This window comes from Salmo trutta, chromosome 1 (assembly GCF_901001165.1).
Source record: "Salmo trutta chromosome 1, fSalTru1.1, whole genome shotgun sequence".
NCBI lineage: Eukaryota > Metazoa > Chordata > Actinopteri > Salmoniformes > Salmonidae > Salmo > Salmo trutta.
The window spans coordinates 18,396,111-18,415,675 of NC_042957.1; the positions used below are offsets into that span (position 1 = coordinate 18,396,111).

The 19,565-nt window shown below is 45.9% G+C and overlaps 1 protein-coding gene across 7 annotated transcripts in view; it reads right to left on the reverse strand.

Annotated features, from left to right (window-relative positions):
* LOC115175094 (otoferlin) overlaps positions 1–19,565 on the reverse strand; it is a 119,942-nt gene that overhangs the window by 96,214 nt on the left and 4,163 nt on the right. For all 7 annotated transcript variants that reach the window (XM_029734563.1, XM_029734705.1, XM_029734477.1 and 4 more), the window contains exon 2: positions 15,089–15,147. In XM_029734563.1, the coding sequence (XP_029590423.1) occupies positions 15,089–15,147 (59 nt within the window). The remainder of the gene's footprint in view (positions 1–15,088; positions 15,148–19,565) is intronic.

Consider the following 19,565-nt stretch of genomic DNA (forward strand, 5'->3'; position numbering starts at 1 on the left):
TTTGTGTGTGCAAATTAAATACAATAATTGAAGTGCAAAAAACAACATTGGATGAGCGTAGCTTGGTTCCTGGTTCCTGGTTTGCTTCTCAAACTTTCCTAGATGGTTCCACAACCCAATGTGCTAACTGTCCTTCCCCTTTCCCAAAGCAGATGAACTCATAACCAGAAGTTTTCTGGTTCAAATCCCATGTGGTGCTCACTGTTGTATACAGTACCAATGGAATGAACCTGACTGGCACCAGACACCTACAGTACACATACAGTACAGTATATAGATAGCTATAGAAATATACCATGCACCACCTTTTGGACAGAGGCCTCCGCAGAAGACTATTCAACAGTCTTATGGTCTCAAAGCATCCTCAAGCATACTTCTCGCTCTCCCTTCTCTCACTCCCTTCTCTCCCTCCCTTCTCTCTCTCCCTTCTCTCTCTCCCTTCTCTCCCTCCCTTCTCTCCCTCCCTCCCTTCTCTCTCTCCCTTCTCTCCCTCCCTTCTCTCCCTCCCTCCCTTCTCTCTCTCCCTTCTCTCTCTCCCTTCTCCACCCTCCCTTCTCTCCCTCCCTTCTCTCCCTCCCTTCTCTCTCTCCCTTCTCTCCCTCCCTTCTCTCTCCCTTCTCTCTCTCCCTTCTCTCCCTCCCTTCTCTCCCTCCCTTCTCTCTCTCCCTTCTCTCTCTCCCTTCTCTCCCCCCCTTCTCTCTCTCTATTCTCTCTCTCTCTCCTTTCTGTCTTTCCCTTCTCGCCCTCTCTGTTCTTACATAGTCTTTTACAGAGAGGCAGCATTCCTTAAATGGAGGAATGATGCGCTCGTTAAAAATGACAGATATGCTCTGACCGCATTAAGAAGGGCTAAGAGCTCAATTAAAGACAATAAATTGACTCCCATGGTCCTTCGCAGTAAAACCATGGCGACTAGCTTGGTGAGCAGGGTCATCCCGCAGTCCTCCTAGCCATATCCCATGATTCCTCCTGACTGTTGCCATGGACACAGAGGATGAACACATCTAGGATGAGATAAAATACAGTGCATTCGGAAAGTATTCAGACCCCTTGACTTTTTCCGCATTTTGTTAAGTTATAGCTTTATTCTAAAATGGATTCAATAGTTTTTTCCCTCATCAATCTACACACAATTCCCCATAATGACAAAGCAAAAAATGATTTTCAGAAATTTTTGCTAATTTATTACAAATAAAACACTGAAATATCACATTTACATAAGTATTCATACCCTTTACTCAGTACTTTGTTGAAGCAACTTTGGTAGTGATTACAGCCTCGAGTCTTCTTGGGTATGACGCTACAAGCTTGGCACATCTGTATTTGCAGAGTTTCTTCCATTCTTCTCTGCAGATCCTCTCAAGCTTTGTCAGGTTGGATGGGGAGTGTGGCTGCACAGCTATTTTCAGGTCTCACCAGAGATGTTCGATCGGGTTCAAGTCCGGGCTCTGGCTGGGCCACTCAAGGACATTCAGAGACTTCACCCGAAGCCACTCCTGCATTGTCTTGACTGTGTGCTTAGGGTTGTTGTCCAGTTGGAAGGTGAACCTTCACCCCAGTTTGAGGTCCTGAGTGCTCTGGAGCAGGGTTTCATCAAGGATCTCTCTGGTCTTTGCTCCGTTCATCTTTCCCTCAATCCTGACTAGTCTCCCAGTCCCTGCCGCTAAAAAAACATCCCCACAGCATGCTGCTGCCATCACCATGCTTCACCATAAGGATGGTGCCAGGTTTCCTCCAGACGTGACGCTTGGCATTCAGGCCAGAGAATCTTGTTCCTCATAGTCTGAGAGTCTTCAGGTGTCTTTTGACAAACTCAAAGCAAGCTGTCATGTGCCTTTTTTTCTCCATTTCGAGTCTCATAGCAAAGGGTCTGAATACTTATGTAAATATGTTTTTTCTGTTTTTTGCTTTTTTAAATGTGCACAAATTTCTAAAAACCTTTTTTCACTTTGTCATTATGGGGTACTGTGTGTAGATTGTTATTTAATACATTTTTTCCACGAAGTGTGGGAAAAGTCAAGGGGTCTGAATACTTTCCGAATGCACTGTATGTAGCTACAGCATGGATGCATTCTCTGTTCCACTCACAGAGGAGAGCATCTCTGAAGTTTCCCTGGCTACCCAGACTCCTTGCTTAGCTTTTTCTCTGCAATGAGTCTGGATCTGAGTACCTCCCAGACCCTTCACCGAATGCAAACACATTCGGGGCTATCTGATTGGTCCAGAAACCAATGGGTTGGGCCAGAGCCAGAACACACGTGGGTAAAGTGGCGGTTTGAAAATTCGTCATTGGCTTTGATACACGGATTGGTTAGAGACGATCCAATCGCAGAAGACATTCTTTTTGAACAACCTCCTTTGTGCCCCTCGTCACCACAAACGACTTCAACGATGGCAGTCTCAGACTAAAGTATGTAGCGAACGACAGAGCAACAGAATAGTTTTGTGCTAATAATAATGTCCTTTTGTAGTTTCAATATAAAATCCCACATAAAAAAAGATTTCATCATTCTATAATGTGTTGAATCAAAACAGATCATGATCTATCCATCATCCCTTTGATAACACCTCACTCCAGTTGGAGGGAAGCTATATGTCATTTTCATGGGAAGTGATGTAATATTTAGTACTGTATTTCCTGGACAGGGTAGGGGAAGGGCGAGGTGGTCTACTCTGGATTTACCATCCTGTATATAGCAGTATTCCACTAAGCAAGTAGGCCTACAACCCGAGCTCAACTCTGAGACAGTTCAATTACTGAAGATCGTTTCGACCTCACATCAACACAGAGATTATGACATAGTCTTACATAATTCACTAGAGTTCCTTCAACAATTTGTTTTACCTATGAAGGGAGAGGCCAGGTCTGGCTCTACAGAAGAATGTACTGTACAGACACTGTGGATAATGCTATGCACACTGATGGTGAACAGACTTAAAATATATATATTCGGTTTACTTATTTCAGACAGTACAGCCTTTGTGTGTGTGTGCGTGTCCATGTGTGTGTGTGTGTGTGTGTGTGTGTGTGTGTGTGTGTGTGTGTGTGTGCGTGTGTCCATGTGTCCGTGTGCATGTGCGTGTCCGTGTGTGTGTGTGTCTGTGTGTGTGTGTGTGTGTGTGTGTGTGTGTGTGTGTGTGTGTGTGTGTGTGTGTGTGTGCGTGTCTGTGTGTGCATACGTGTTGAGTGACATACTTCAACTCATTAGAGGGTAATGCTTTTTTCTGCACCAAATGAATCCTGATTAAAATAACATGACCATACAAAGAAAAAACTATTGTTGACATGAAACCTCTTCAGTATTAATGACATTAACACAACATACGATCAATGATGATCATTGTGGTCTTTACGGCAAAGTAACGTCCGTTAATGACACCTCTATGAACACATTCCTATTTATCTGATTAACAATGTGCATAATTCAACTATTCTTCCCACGCCAGTACAATTAAGCACATCCACCATCACACAAGATTTTACACTTTGAATCAAGTTTAAAACAAGTGCAGTATAATACAGTAACTGTATTGAAACAGTCAATTTTTCTCTGGCTGCTGCAAGGGCACTTTATACAGCTAATCTAAAGTGATTTGATTGTGAATTCAGGAATAGACTACCGTCTTGATTAAACTCCAACTGTTTTCATTATGTAAGGCACTGAGGCCATCTGGTGTGGAGTTAACTGCAGAGGGGAAATGGGTCAAGTTGTCCAAGCAGGTTTCGCAGAATCGCCCATGGTCTATAAACCAGATACTGCAGCACTATGCAATCAAACTGCAAAAGTTTCTTATCTTTACACCAAAAACCTTTGGCTGATGTCCAATTTGACATGTCAGCATGACCTGAAACTGCTCCACTGTACTATCCCAAAAGCTTCTTGAGAGTCAGAATTGTGAGCAAAGAAAAGCTGTTTTGAGAGTACTATTTTAAAAGCCTGAGACTTGAGACACAGAAACTCAAGGCTGATAAATCATAGTCAAGACTGAACTGTCTAGCCCTGAAACTAGCCTGTCCATCCACTCCAATACCCTTTCAATCACAGCCCAGGACCACTTTACCATGTTCTAATAAACCTATGGGGACCATCTTTTTCAATATCGCCAGATATCGATCTATCAACCTCACCACCATACCCTATCAAAGTCTGTCAATTTCACCTGCCAATCTGTACACAGACATCTATTCAGAATCCATACACGGAGCACAGGGACATTCCACTTACAGTACACCCATGGCTATACCAATTATAGGGCTCTCGCCATTGAAGACCAATACAAGAAATCTACCTGAGATCTAGAACTGAGGCACTTATACTGTATTACATTACCTCAGCTGGGAGCAGTAGAATACAATATCCTGACATGTACCAAGGTCCTGAAAGTTCTCTGTTTCATTGAAACAGTTTTAGACATGATGAGACAATTATCTTGTAGCTATTTATGGTCATGATCTGTTCTTCTCGCTCTGGTGGAAAGAGAACGTTTTGTGAAGGGGGGGAGGCTGTTGCTGCAGTCTTAATGGCGGTGCCTTGTCAGTCCTGCGTAGTGTTCTCTGTGTGAGATGAGCATTATTATGCAGATGCATGCAGGAGAAACGAGGACGAAACATTCCCCTCGGAAATGAGTGTGTGTGTGCGCACGTGAGTGTTAAAACTTTAAGAACAAGACAGCAATGAATAAACCACAGAAGTGAGAAATGCAATGTGGGATTTCATGGTTACAAATACCCATGAAACCACTGCCTTCAGTAACACACTGTGGAAAGAAACAACTGTCTAGAGTAAGTGAATATCTTGTATCCAGCATCATCTAGGAATAAATACTTTCTACCTTTATTCAATATGCTGGGAGATTGGATACTACTTCTGTAGGGCAACCCTCCAACCCTAAAGAACAGTGTGCAACCAGACAGGATTAAAAAAAGTGAAAACACTTTAGTATTTATGTAGTCTACAGATGCCTGCAGTCCACATCTCACATTCTCAAAGCCCAACGACAAACCAGAGTACTTCCTGGAGCTCCACATGATCAGTTAGCTGTTTCGGTTAGTCTGACAGGGATATGGTTCTCTCCATGAACTGGATGTCATGGCGCTGGGTTAACGAGAACACTCGCTATATTTAACCCCATCCTAACAAACAGTCGCATGAGCGCCCTCGTTTCCTGCAACTCAACCATAGGCCGGGGTAATCAGGGGGGTGTTGAGGGCAATCAGGGAATTGATGCGGGTACTTTCAGGAAGTGACTTCACAGTGGCCAGCTACAAGCTTTCAGTGAGTGGTAACCTACATGGTAACCTACATTAATTAGCACCCTTAAGTAGACCTAACCCCACCCACATCCGTTCCTCCAACCCCTTTCCATGTGTGGAACGGATGTGGGTGGGGTTAGGTCTACATAAGGCTGCTAATTAAAAAAATTCACAAAAGCTCTGACGAAGGCCGTGAGGCCGATACGTAAGCTTACTAAAGACCAGTGATACTATCAAGAGCAGTGTGCGGTTTCCTTTTTCCTTCATCTTGTTCAACTGTTACCATGCACCTGCAAAAAGATTGCTTAGAAGTGCGAGTGCCTTTTGAATTTAGTATGCAAGCGACTGAAAAAGTTATGACATTAATGACATGTTGCTTTGGGTGCCTCATGAAAACATGTATCTGTATACCCTAAGTATGATCCCAATCAAGAAGGCTACACCGCGTGAATAGGTTACGCTGCAGAACATTTAGAAAACAATACTTTTTAAAAAACTTCCCAACATTCAGAATGCTGTTAACTAGTGGCCCAAATACACAGCAGTATTCTAGCTGGAGGAGATGGCTTCATGGGGGTAGAGTAGTTCTCAGGCTAATACACTATAGAACAGGGAGAGGCTCCAATGTACTGCAGCTACAAGCTAACCCTCCCATGTTGAATCATGAATACAGAATCAGCATCCAGTCTATCAAAGCCATGTTCCAGGCCATGCATAAAGAAACAGACCTCCTATCTTTATGCTAATGAGGCAGTGTTCTACTAGAGAGGCCGGCCTGGGATATACAGTGAGTTTTATTATGAAGATGAGGCGGGTTGTTAGGATGTAGAAAATTCAACTGCTATCACATTCAAAGCTTTTTGGGTTAACTTTGATATAAATCATGCACACTCACACTGTTGAAGCTATCCTCTAGACACTAGACTGCTCGGGGTCAGGTTGGACAATCCATTGATGATGAGTTGACATAATAACCTCTTTATCGTTTTGTGGTTTGGATGCACAAAGCCCGGGCAGCGAACATTGGATAACCCTCTGTCCGATCACATCACTTACTGTAACTGTACCAACTCACCAATGTAAATTAGGCAATAATAATACCATAGGAGAATGAGTGGTGTGTGTGTGTGTGTGTGTGTGTGTGTGTGTGTGTGTGTGTGTGTGTGTGTGTGTGTGTGTGTGTGTGTGTGTGTGTGTGTGTGTGTGTGTGTGTGTGTGTGGTCTTTGTGCAGGCATGGGTACATTAAGTCTCATCTGACTGTTGTTCCTGATTAGACCCAAAACAATAGCGCTGGTTATCAGCAAAGGAAAAAGCACTCAGTGTCTGAGCCGAGCGATCAAAGGAAAATGTTACTGCTCTTAAACAACAAGCAGGAAAAACTCAAGCTCTCCTCTGTATGAGAGAGAAACTCTTAATGTATGCCCCCTGGCATGACCTATATTTTGTCTGGTACTCTCTCTCTCTCTCTCTCTCTCTCTCTCTCTCTCTCTCTCTCTCTCTCTCTCTCTCTCTCTCTCTCTCTGTATGTCTCTCTTTCTCTTGCTCTCTCTGTATTTCTCTCTCTCACTCTATCTCTCTCTACATCTCTCTCTCACTCTCTCAATTCAATTCAAGGGGCTTTATTGGCATGGGAAACATATGTTAACATTGCCAAAGCAAGTGCGGTAGATAACATACAAAAGTGAAATAAACATTACAAATGAATAGTAAATATTACACTCAGAAGTTCCAAAAGAATAAAGACAATACAAATGTCATATTATGTATATATACAGTGTTGTAACGATGTACAAATGGTTAAAGTACAAAAGGGAAAATAAATAAGCATAAATATCAGTTATATTTACAATGGTGTTTGTTCTTCACTGGTTCTGTCACGTCCTGGCCAGTATAAGGGTTAATTAGTATTGTAGTTTGGTCAGGACGTGACAGAGGGTATTTGTTTTATGTGGTTCAGGGTGGTGTGTTTGGTTAAGGGGTGTTTGATTTAGTATTTCCGGGGTTTTGGTTTATAGTCTGTTTATGTATTTCTATGTCTAGTCTGGTGAGTGTGTTTCTATGTTGGTTAATTGGGGTTGGGACTCTCAGTTGAAGGCAGGTGTTGTCTATCTGCCTTTGATTGAGAGTCCCATATATAAGGGTGTGTTTGTGTTTGTGATTTGTGGGTGATTGTTCTGTGTTCAGCCCTAGGCTTTGCCAGACTGTTTGTTGTTCGTTCATTTTCGTGTTTTGGAGTGTTCTTTTGATAGTTAAATAAAAGTCAAAATGAGCATACACGTACCTGCTGCGTATTGGTCTACCTTTTCAGATGACGATTTCGCATTATCGTCAGAAGACGAAGACGACAACCGTGACAGGTTCACCTTTTCTTGTGGTAACAGGTCACAAATCTTGCTGCTGTGATGGAACACAGTGGTATTTCACCCAGTAGATAAGGAAGTTTATCAAAATCGGGTTAGATTTTCGAATTCTTTGTGGGTCTGTGTAATCTGAGGGAAATATGTGTCTCTAATATGGTCATACATTGGGCAGGAGGTTAGGAAGTGCAGCTCAGTTTCACATAGCCTGTCTTCTCTTGAAAGCCAGGTCTGCCTATGGCGGCCTTACGCTATACTCACTGAGTCTGGAGATAGTCAAATATTTCCTTAAGTTTGTGTCAATCACAGTGGTCAGATATTCTGCATCTGTGTACTCTCTGTTTAGGGCCAAATAGCATTCTAGTTTGCTCTGTTTTTTAGTTAATTACTTGACACATTGGAAAGAATTATCTTTTTTGTTTTCTCATGATTTGGTTGGGTCTAATTGTGTTGCTGTCCTGGAGCTCTGTGGGGTCTGTTTGTGTTTAATATTTATAGTTTGTTCGCCATATCGGGAATGCGTTTTTCCAGGCAGTCTGTCTGTAGCGCCCTGTGCCTCGGGGTTTTGTTTTTTGTGTGTCAAATTATTAAAAGGGACACTCAACTCCAGCACCTGTCTCCTGCATCTGATTCCGCCTTACACCAGTCCAAGTCAACTGTGACAGAATCCCGCACCTCCAATGGAGTCAGCAGGAGCAGAAGCGCCATCCATGGCTGAGCAGGTCTCCCAACATGCCGGCCTCCTCCACCGCCTAGGCTCGGCCATGGATCAGGTGTTGGCCCGGTTGGAGAGCTGGGAGAGAGGTGCCTCCCCAGCCAGACCAGCTCCGGTCCCTCACCCTGCGCCCCTACCCACACCCACTGAAGCGGGTGCCGGCGGGATCCGGATTTCACCGCCCAGGGAGTTCGATGGGACGGCCGCTGGGTGCAAGGGGTTCTTGCTCCAACTGGAACTGTACCTGGCGACCGTCCGCCCCCCTCCCTCCGACGAAGAGAGGGTGAGCGTCCTCGTCTCGTGTCTCACGGGTCGAGCCCTGGAATGGGCCAATGCGGTCTGGGATGGTCCAGACTCGGCCCGGGGTGACTACCCGGAGTTCACCCGCCGCTTCCGGGCGGTTTTCGATCATCCCCCGGAGGGCAGGGCGGCGGGTGAGCTACTATTCCATTTGAGACAGGAGACGAGGACCGCTCAGGATTTCGCATTGGAATTCCGGACTCTCGCCGCTGGATCGGGGTGGAACGAGCTGGCCTTGATAAACCAGTATAGGTGCAGCCTTCGCGAGGACGTCTGCCGGGAGCTGGCATGTAGGGACAACACCTCCACTCTGGACCAACTGGTGGATTTGTCCATTAGATTGGACAACCTGCTGGCTGCCCGGGGACGTTCCAGTCGGGGCCTGTTCGTTCCGCCTACCAGTCCTCTCGCTCCACAGCCCATGGAGATAGGGGGGGCTGCACCGAGGAGGACCGGAGGGAGGGGTCTCTCTTGCACCCGATGTGGACACAGAGGACACACTGTGGACCGGTGCTGGAGAGGTCCCTCCGGGAGTTCGGAGGGCAGGCAGAGCACTGCTTCGGCTCCCCAGGTGAGTCCGCACCAGCCACACCCAGAGCCCCCTGTCGATCACTTGTACACCTCCGTTTGTTTTCCTAATTTTTCCCCTCACTTCCAGTATAAGGCGCTAGTCGATTCAGGTGCAGCTGGGAGTTTTATGGACCATGGGTTAGCGAAGAGGTTAGGGATTCCCCTGGTTCAGCTGGACCACCCCTTCCCCGTGCACGCCCTAGATAGTCGACCGCTAGGGTCAGGCCAAGTAGGGGAGATCACAGTGCCACTGGTTATGCAGACGTGGGGGGGTCATGTGGAGCGTATCAGCCTGTTCATCATTGACTCCCCAGCGTTCCCAGTGGTACTGGGAATCCCCTGGCTAGCCACACACAACCCCCAGATTTCGTGGGGGCAGAGGGCTCTAACGGGGTGGTCGGGGGAGTGCTCAGGTAGGTGCATAGGAGTTTCCATCGGTGCGACTACGGTGGAGAGTCCAGACCAAGTCTCCACCGTGCACATTCCCTCAGAGTATGCCGATTTGGCTATCGCTTTCAGTAAGACGAAGGCGACTCTATTACCACCCCATCGACGAGGGGATTGTGCGATAAACCACAAGGCTGAGAAATGTGAGTTCTTCAAAAGAGCCGTCTCATTTCTAGGATATCGCATTTCCACCTCGGGGGTGGAGGTGGAGTGTGACCGCGTGACGGCTGTGCGTAATTGGCCAACCCCAGCTACTGTGAAGGAGGTGCAGCGGTTCTTGGGGTTCGCTAATTATTATCGGAGGTTTATCCGGGGTTTTGGCCAGGTGGCAGCTCCCATTACCTCACTGATGAAGGGGGGGCCGGTGCGGCTACGATGGTCAGCAGAGGCGGACAGAGCCTTCCATCGTCTGAAGGTTCTGTTTACCAATGCACCTGTCCTGGCGCATCCGGACCCCTCTTTGCCATTCATAGTGGAGGTGGACGCGTCCGAGGCTGGGGTAGGAGCTGTGCTATCGCAGCGCTCGGGCGTTCCTCCGAAGCTCCGCCCATGCGCGTTCTTTTCTAAGAAGCTGAGCCCGGCGGAGCGCAATTATGATGTGGGGGACCGGGAGCTGTTAGCCGTGGTCAGGGCTTTGACGGTGTGGAGACATTGGCTTGAGGGGGCACGTCACCCTTTTCTCATCTGGACCGACCACCGTAACCTGGAGTATATTCGGGCAGCGAGGAGGCTTAATCCCCGTCAGGCGAGGTGGGCCATGTTTTTTACGAGGTTTAACTTCACTCTCTCGTACATTCCAGGTTCCCGGAACCGGAAGGCTGACGCACTGTCACGTCTCTACGACACCGAGGAGCGGACCATCGATCCTACTCCCATACTTCCCGCCTCCTGTCTGGTGGCACCGGTGGTATGGGAGGTGGATGCGGACATCGAGCGGGCGGGTCGGTCAGAACCTACTCCGCCGCAGTGTCCCGTGGGCCTGAAATACGATCCGCTTGATGTTCGCGATCGCCTGATCCGATGGTCCCATACTCTACCCTCCTCGGGTCATCCTGGGGTGGAACGGACAGTGCGGGGCCTGAAGGGGAGGTACTGGTGGCCCACCTTGGCTGAGGATGTCCGGCGTTATGTCTCGTCCTGTTCAGTATGCGCTCAGTGTAAGGCTCCTAGGCACCTACCTCGAGGGAAATTACAGCCCCTCCCTGTTCCACAGCGGCCCTGGACTCACCTCTCGGTGGATTTCCTTACGGATCTCCCGCCGTCTCAGGGGAACATGGCGATCCTGGTCGTTGTGGACAGGTTCTCTAAGTCCTGCCGTCTGCTCCCTTTGCCCGGTCTTCCTACGGCCCTGCAAACCGCGGAGGCCCTGTTCACTCACGTCTTCCGGCACTATGGGGTGCCCGAGGACATCGTATCTGATTGGGGTCCCCAGTTTACGTCCAGGGTGTGGAAATCGTTTATGGAGAGGCTGGGGGTCTCAATCAGCCTGACCTCGGGGTTCCACCCCGAGAGTAATGGGCAGGTAGAGCGCATTAACCAGGATGTGGGCAGGTTCCTGCGGTCGTATTGCCAGGACCGGCCAGGGGAGTGGGCGCAGTTCGTGCCATGGGCCGAGATGGCCCAGAACTCTCAGCGCCACTCCTCCACTAATCTGTCACCCTTCCAGGTGGTGCTGGGGTATCAGCCGGTCCTGGTGCCATGGCAACAGAGCCAGACGGAGGCTCCTGCGGTGGAGGCATGGGTCAAGCGCTCTCAGGAGACCTGGAACGCGGTCCAGGAATGTTTAAGGAGGGCGAGCGAACGGCACAAGGAGAGCACTGACCGCCACCGCAGTGACGCCCCCGTGTTTAACCCGGGGGATAGAGTCTGGCTCTCGACCCGGAACCTGCCTCTCCGCCTGCCCTGCCGGAAGCTGGGTCCGCGGTTTGTGGGGCCGTTTAAAGTCCTGAGGAGGATAAACGAGGTGTGTTACAGGTTACAACTTCCTTCGTATTACCGTATTAACCCCTCGTTTCATGTGTCTCTCCTCAGGCCAGTGGTAGCTGGTCCGCTGCAGGACAGTGAGGTGCTGGAGGCCCCCCCGCCCCCCCCTGGACATCGGGGGGAGCCCGGCGTACACAGTCCGAGCCATCCTGGACTCCCGACGTCGGGTAGGGGGCCTGCAGTACCTCGTGGACTGGGAGGGGTACGGTCCGGAGGAGAGGTGCTGGGTTCCGGGGGCGGACGTTCTGGATCCCTCTATGCTGCTGGACTTCCACCGTCGCCGACCGGATCGGCCGGCGCCTCGCCCTCCGGGCCGTCCCCGAGGCCGGCGTCGGCGCGCGGGTACTGTCACAGGATCCAACGAAAGTGGCGCCCCTCCTCGGTCGGGCGGCGCTCGGCGGTCGTCGTCGCCGGCCTATTAGCTGCCATCGATCGTTGTTTCTGTCGTTTAGTTTTGTCTGTCTGTTCCGCACCTGTTTTGTGTTGTCATTAGTGGGGATTTATTTAAGGTGTGTTTTCAGTTGGGATTTTGTGCGGGATTGTTGATTGACCACTCAGGACGGTGGTCCGTGTTTTTATTACGGGTTTGTTATCTGACAGTTTAAGGAGGAGAGAATTTACCGGGCTGCGCCCCGTGCCTTTTTGTGCCGCTAATATTTATAGTTTGTTCGCCATATCGGGAATGCGTTTTTCCCAGGCAGTCTGTCTGTAGCGCCCTGTGCCTCGGGGTTTTGTTTTTTGTGTGTCAAATTATTAAAAGGGACACTCAACTCCAGCACCTGTCTCCTGCATCTGATTCCGCCTTACACCAGTCCAAGTCAACTGTGACATACGGAAGGTTTGGGAATCACTTCTTTTTAGGTGGTTGTAAAACTTAACGTCTCTTTTCTGGATTTTGATAATTAGTGGGTATCGGTCTAATTCTGCTCTGCATTCATTATTTGTTGTTCTACAACGTACACAGAGGATATTTTTTGCAGAATTCTGCATGCAGAGTCTCAATTTGGTGTTTGTCCCATTTAGTGAATTATTGGTTGGTGAGCGGCCCCCAGATCTCACAACCATGAAGGGAAATGGATTCTATAACTGATTCAAGTATTTTTAGCCAGATCCTAATTGGTATGTCCAATTTGATGTTCCTTTTGATGGCATAGAATGCCCTTCTTGCATGGTCTCGCAGATCGTTCACAGCTTTGTGGAAGTTACCTGTGGCGCTGATGTTTAGGCCAAGGTATTTATAGTTTTTTGTGTGCTCTAGGACAGCAGTGTCTAGATGGAATTTGTATTTGTGGTCCTGGCGACTAGACCTTTTTTGGAACCATTATATTGGTCTTACTGAGATTTACTGTCAGGGCCCAGGTTTGGCTGAATCTGTGCAGAAGATCTAGGTGCTGCTGTAGGCCCTCCTTGGTTGGTGACAGAAGCACCAGATCATCAGCAAACAGTAGACATTTGACTTCAGATTCTAGTAGGGTGAGGCCGGGTGCTGCAGACTGTTCTAATGCTCATGCCAATTCATTTATATATATGTTGAAGAGGGTGCGGCTTAAGCTGCATCCCTGTCTCACCCCACGGCCCTGTGGGAAGAAATGTGTGTTTTTGGACTATTTTAACTGCACACTTGTTGTTTGTGTACATGGATTTTATAATGTCGTGTTTTCCCCAGACACCACTTTCCATCAATTTGTATAGCAGACCCTCATGTCAAATTGAGTCGAAGGCTTTTTGAAATCAACAAAGCATGAGAAGACTTTGCCTTTGTTTTGGTTTGTTTGTTTGTCAATTAGGGTGTGCAGGGTGAACATGTGGTCTGTCGTACGATAATTTGGTAAAAAGCCAATTTGACATTTGCTCAGTACATTGTTTTCACTGAGGAAATGTACAAGTCTGCTGTTAATGATAATGAAGAGGATTTTCCCAAGGTTGCAGTTGACGCATATGTCTCTCTCTCTGTATCTCCCTCCATATTTAATTTTCTCTCTCTTTTCTTCTTCTCTGTCTTTGCTCTCTCTTTCAGTATTCCACTGTCTACCCCTCATCGCTCCCTCCCTCCCTCCCTCCCTCCCTCCCTCCCTCCCTCCCTCCCAGAGTGAGTCTTCAGGTTTAAAAGCATTACAGAGCTGATTTCCCAACCTGACAAGAGGAATCGCACTGGGAAAACTTTCCAGAATCCAACAGCTACAGAGCCAAACAGAGCTAGTCAATCATCAGCCTCCACCTGGGCCCTGAGGCATTATAGGTCTCTCTAGACATCCGCGGTGCCTCACGCATGTTTTTGGGTCTGGTTTTCAAGACTATTACAGGTCTACAATTTATCAGAATCATATTCAGAGTAGAGCAGGGCTCTTATGCCTGCTAATGTCATTTGTTTATTTTTAGATGGCCAATGTAAAGGTAAATCACAACGTAATCATATTCATGGTGTCTCTCAGGTACAAACAAACTAATTCTCGCTCTTCCTCTCTCTCTCTCTCTCTCTCTGCCTAGTTAAGTCTCTACACCCCAGTAGCCTGCAGTATGTCTGGTCTGGTCACACTGTACAGCATGGCTGCCATCCTCTAGCTCTCACTGCCATCTCAACCCCACAAATACCACCACCGAATACTAGTTGCAAGTGGCCCATTAGAGTGGACTAGATAGGAAATGGCCCATTTACAATGGATGTCAAATGAGATTCCTTCTTGTCTTAAGAACAAAGGTACTGTAAAGAAATAACGCAAAACACTTGGTAAGATGAAAATAGTACAGAATTTCCTGTTAGCAGAGCTTGGTCAAATCCCTGATGTGATAACCAACACTGGAGCCTGTTAATAAGGAGTATGGGTGAACACACTAGCTGCATACCCTCAACGCGATCAAAACAGAGGAGATGATTGTGGACTACAGGAAAAGGAGGACCATTGACGCATTGACTCGGTACCCCCTGTATATAGCCCCGCTATTGTTATTTACTGCTGCTCTTTAATTATTTGTTATTCTTATCTCTTACTTTTTTAGGGATTTTCTTAAAACTGAATTGTTGTTTAAAGGCTTGGAAGTAAGCATTTCACTGTATGGTCTACACCTGTTGTATTTGGCGCATGTGACAAATAACGTTTGATTTGATTTGACCATGTCCATATCAAGCAAAGTAATATCCAACACAAATCATGCTATTTGTGTCATGTTGGGGAAACTCTCACATCAGGACACGGGGATGTAAGGACTATAAGGGGCGGCAAGATCAAATCCCCGAGCTGACAAGGTAAAAATGTGTCGTTCTGCCCCTGAACAAGGCAGTTAACCCCTGTTCCTAGGCCGTCATTGTAAATAAGAATTTGTTCTTAACTGACTTGCCTAGTGCTCTTTGTAGCCTACTGCATCCATCTCCCCCATATGTACTAACTCTGCTAAATTAAAACATAAACACAAAAGAAAAAGGGCTTGATGGTTATTTGGAATCTAATAGAAGAGTTACAAACCTCATCAAATCTGGCCTCATCCTCACAGTTCTCCAGAACACGTGTGTAGAACGACAGACCTGAGGGGTGAAAGGACAGAGGTCAGGGGTTAGGCAGGCTCAAAGGGTTTTAAATATTCAAATGATAAAAATACAAAAAGTTATTCAATGAAGTGTAGGGTCACAAAGGGTCAATGAGTCTTGTATATGTCTTGAAGACACGTTGGAAAGCAAACATCCATCTGACATTTCAGGACATCTCTATCCTCATATTTGGTGCCAAACTCGGTCTGTAAAAGTTCATTTATCATGCTGGCGTTCTCAAGCAAATTCCTACTACTAGACCTTTTCCATAGTTATTACAAAAAAGATCAAACGCGATAAATCCTTTGTAACATTGTTTATTTAGACGTTTTAAGTTCTATTGCATCATCGACATGTAGTCTACTGCTCTAAACAACCCAACATGTTGGGATATTCACACAACCCAGCTGAAAATGCTGGGTTAAAAACAACCCAATTTGGGTTATTTGGTAACCCAGCATGTGTTCTGTCCAATATTTACCCAGCGCTGGGTTACCAAATAACCCAAATTGGGTTGTTTTTAACCCAGCATTTTCAGCTGGGTTGTGTGAATATCCCAACATGTTGGGTTGTTTGGATTACCCAAATATGGGTTAATTTAACCATCAGTTGTTGTTTTTTAACCATCAGTTGGGTTGGCCCGGCCAGCAGCTGGGTATTTTTTTATGTAATCCATAGGTTATTTTCAGGATACGTGGCCTAAATTAAACATTCCAATTAATACATCTAAGTTTGTACACTGCAAATTAAAATGTGCCTTGAATATTTTTGCACATTACATATTCCAATATAAAATTCATAACATTATTATTTACATATCCCAAAATTGGGATAGGCAAAGGCTCTTGAGGAACTGATACACTTGTGTAAGCCTCATTAAACAGTAACTTGCTCATAATATTCACTTTGGGGGTGGGTTAAAGTAGTTGTACCTGATCCCAACACTTTCTCACTAAAGCATACTTACCAGAAGTCCACTGGCATGCTCTGATAATAAAATGATGTGCAATACGGTTCTGGACAGTTAGCTCACAGTGGTAAGGCTCCAAGTTACTGACACCTATTGCCACTTGCGGTGGACACATTTATTGCAGTATTGTGTTGAGAAGAACATTGCAATCATCACCTTGAAAATGAAGATTAGAGGTTCAATTCAATCCAACCTGCATTGCAGAATTTACGCTGTAGCTCTTTTTCCAGTGGTCAAATGAACTCACAGATTGTTCTTAGGTGGTGTATAAAAACCTACAACTACTACCAAGGCAACCTCTCTCACAAGGATCTTGCCTCCCGAGTGGCGCAGCATTCTAAAGCACTGCATCGCAGACCCGGGTTCGATCCCAGGCTGTGTCAAAACCGGCCGTGTCCGGTAGTCCCATAGGGTAGTGCACAATTGGCCCAGTGTCGTCTGGGTAAGTGGAGGGTTTGGCTCATTGCACTCTAGCGACTCCTCAGTTGAACGGTGGAACCTCCGACACATTGGTGCAGCTGGCTTCCGGGTTAAGCGGTTAAGAAGCAGGGTTTGGCAGGTAATGTTTCAGAGGATGCATGACTCTAACTTCACCTCCACCGAGCCCGTTGGGGAGTTGCAGCGATGAGACCAGATGGAAAAAGGAGGTAAAAAAAGATCTACCCTGTGTGGGATTAGAACTCCAGTACGGCACTCAGTAATGTGTTGTATTGGATTTGCCCCAAAAATACAAAAAGTGAATTGCTTTGCTGCATTTTTTGCAGTTTTACTTTAGTGCCTTGTTGCAAACAGGATGCATGATTTGTAATATTTGTATTATGTCAATTAGGTTAGTAATGTGGAGTAACTACAATGTTGTTGATCCATCCTCAGTTTTCTCCTAGTACAGCCAATACACTCTGTAACTTTTTTAAAGTCACCATTGGCCTCATGGTGAAATCCCTGAGCAGTTTCCTTCCTCTCTGGCAAATGAGTTAGGAAGGACGCCTGTATCTTTGTGATGACTGGGTGAATCAGTATCGATTGACCATCCAAAGGGTAATTAATAATTTCATCATGCTCAAAGGAATATTACATTTCTGCATCTTTTTTTTTACCCATCTACCAATAGGTGCACTGCTTTGTGAGGCGTTGGAAAATTGAAATTCACTGCTCGACTGAGGGACCTTACAGATAATTGTATGTCTGGGGTACAGAGATGAGGTAGTCATTCAAACATCATGTTAAACACTATTATTGCACAGTTATTATGTGACTCGTTAAGCACATTTTTATTGCTGATCTTATTCAGGGTTGCCATAACAAAAGGGTTCAATACTTATTGACTCAAGACATTTTTGCTTTTCATTTTTTATTAATTTGTAAACATTTTGAAAAATAAAATTCCACTTTGACATTAGTGACCAAAAAATCTAAATTTAATGCTGTAATACAACAAAATTTCAAGAGGTGTGAATACATTCTTACGGCACTGTAGCTACCTATATAAATGTAGAATCTACATTGCCTACATGCTTTTTTTCTTGGTAAAAGTACATAGATGTGTATGAAACGATGTGTATGAAACGATGTGTATTATAGATGTGTATGAACCTTCTCAAGATGCCTCTACATCAAGATTTTAATGGTTGTTGAACCGCTAGGGGCAAAAAGAACTAGATTTACTACTGTCAGCGTTCAATCTAACAATACAGCAAAACAGATTGACCGGAATTACATTTATTCTTATGGGAGGCCAAAAATAATTATCTTAAAGCCACGCCCCTACAAAGCCACGCCTCCAGTCTTCTGAGCTGACCCGTTGAGTCATATCTCATTAACCCAGCATCAATAACCCAGCATCCAGCACCCAGCATCAATAACCCAGCAGTTTTTAAAGAAAACAACCAAACTAAGTGACCCAATGCCTGCAACCCAGCAGTTAGGTCAACTATAAAACCCAGCAGTTAGGTCCACTATAAAACCCAGCAGTTAGGTCAACTATAAAACCCAGCAGTTAGGTCAACTATAAAACCCAGCAGTTAGGTCGACTATAAAACCCAGCAGTTAGGTCGACTATAAAACCCAGCAATTAGGTCAACTATAAAACCCAGCAGTTAGGTCGACTATAAAACCCAGCAGTTAGGTCGGCTATAAAACCCAGCAGTTAGGTCAACTATAAAACCCAGCAGTTAGGTCGACTATAAAACCCAGCAGTTAGGTCGGCTATAAAACCCAGCAGTTAGGTCAACTATAAAACCCAGCAGTTAGGTCCACTATAAAACCCAGCAGTTAGGTCGACTATAAAACCCAGCAGTTAGGTCGACTATAAAACCCAGCAGTTAGGTCGACTATAAAACCCAGCAGTTAGGTCGACTATAAAACCCAGCAGTTAGGTCGACTATAAAACCCAGCAGTTAGGTCAACTATAAAACCCAGCAGTTAGGTCGACTATAAAACCCAGCAGTTAGGTCGACTATAAAACCCAGCAGTTAGGTCGACTATAAAACCCAGCAGTTAGGTCGACTATAAAACCCAGCAGTTAGGTCGGCTACAAAACCCAGCAGTTAGGTCGACTATAAAACCCAGCAATTAGGTCAACTATAAAACCCAGCAGTTAGGTCGACTATAAAACCCAGCAATTAGGTCAACTATAAAACCCAGCAATTAGGTCAACTATAAAACCCAGCAGTTAGGTCGACTATAAAACCCAGCAGTTAGGTCGACTATAAAACCCAGCAGTTAGGTCGACTATAAAACCCAGCAGTTAGGTCAACTATAAAACCCAGCAGTTAGGTCAACTATAAAACCCAGCAGTTAGGTCAACTATAAAACCCAGCATATATTTATTGTGTAACCACCGCAGATCGTTTGTGGACTGATTTGGGGTTGAGCTTTTAACCTGTTGAGGTTGTTCATTTTAGGAGAGGTTTGACTGGCCTGATATGTCAGCTGTGTGAGGAATTATTGACGCTTTGTCAAAGTTTTATGCGCTCTTCCTTAAAAGCCAGTAGCTTCAGTGAATTGGCCATTGCTTTTAATTTGTTTGTTATTATTGTCAGTCAAGTGTTCGTCAGCATCAATATTCATGGTTCAGCTCACCTTCTGTACCTGTAAATGAATACCACCATTTTGCACGTGAATTCTGTCTGACTCCTGATGCTTTGCACCACATGACATAACCATATACTAGTTGCCAGAGAGCCACTCAACCTGTGGCACAACTCTCCTTCCCTGGCAATAGATAACAGTAAAACTCCAGCCATCTATTTACATGTGTCAGACTAAGTGGAAAGGGCAAGACAGAGTAATGGTGCTGTAATAACCGAATGACAAGCATAAGCCTACACCAGGCTTGATACGAGGAGCCAGATGAGAGGAGAGAAAGACAGCCAGACAAATAAACAACTAAATGATGACTCATAATGACTCCAAATGTAACAGACAGAAGACAGACAGAGAGAGA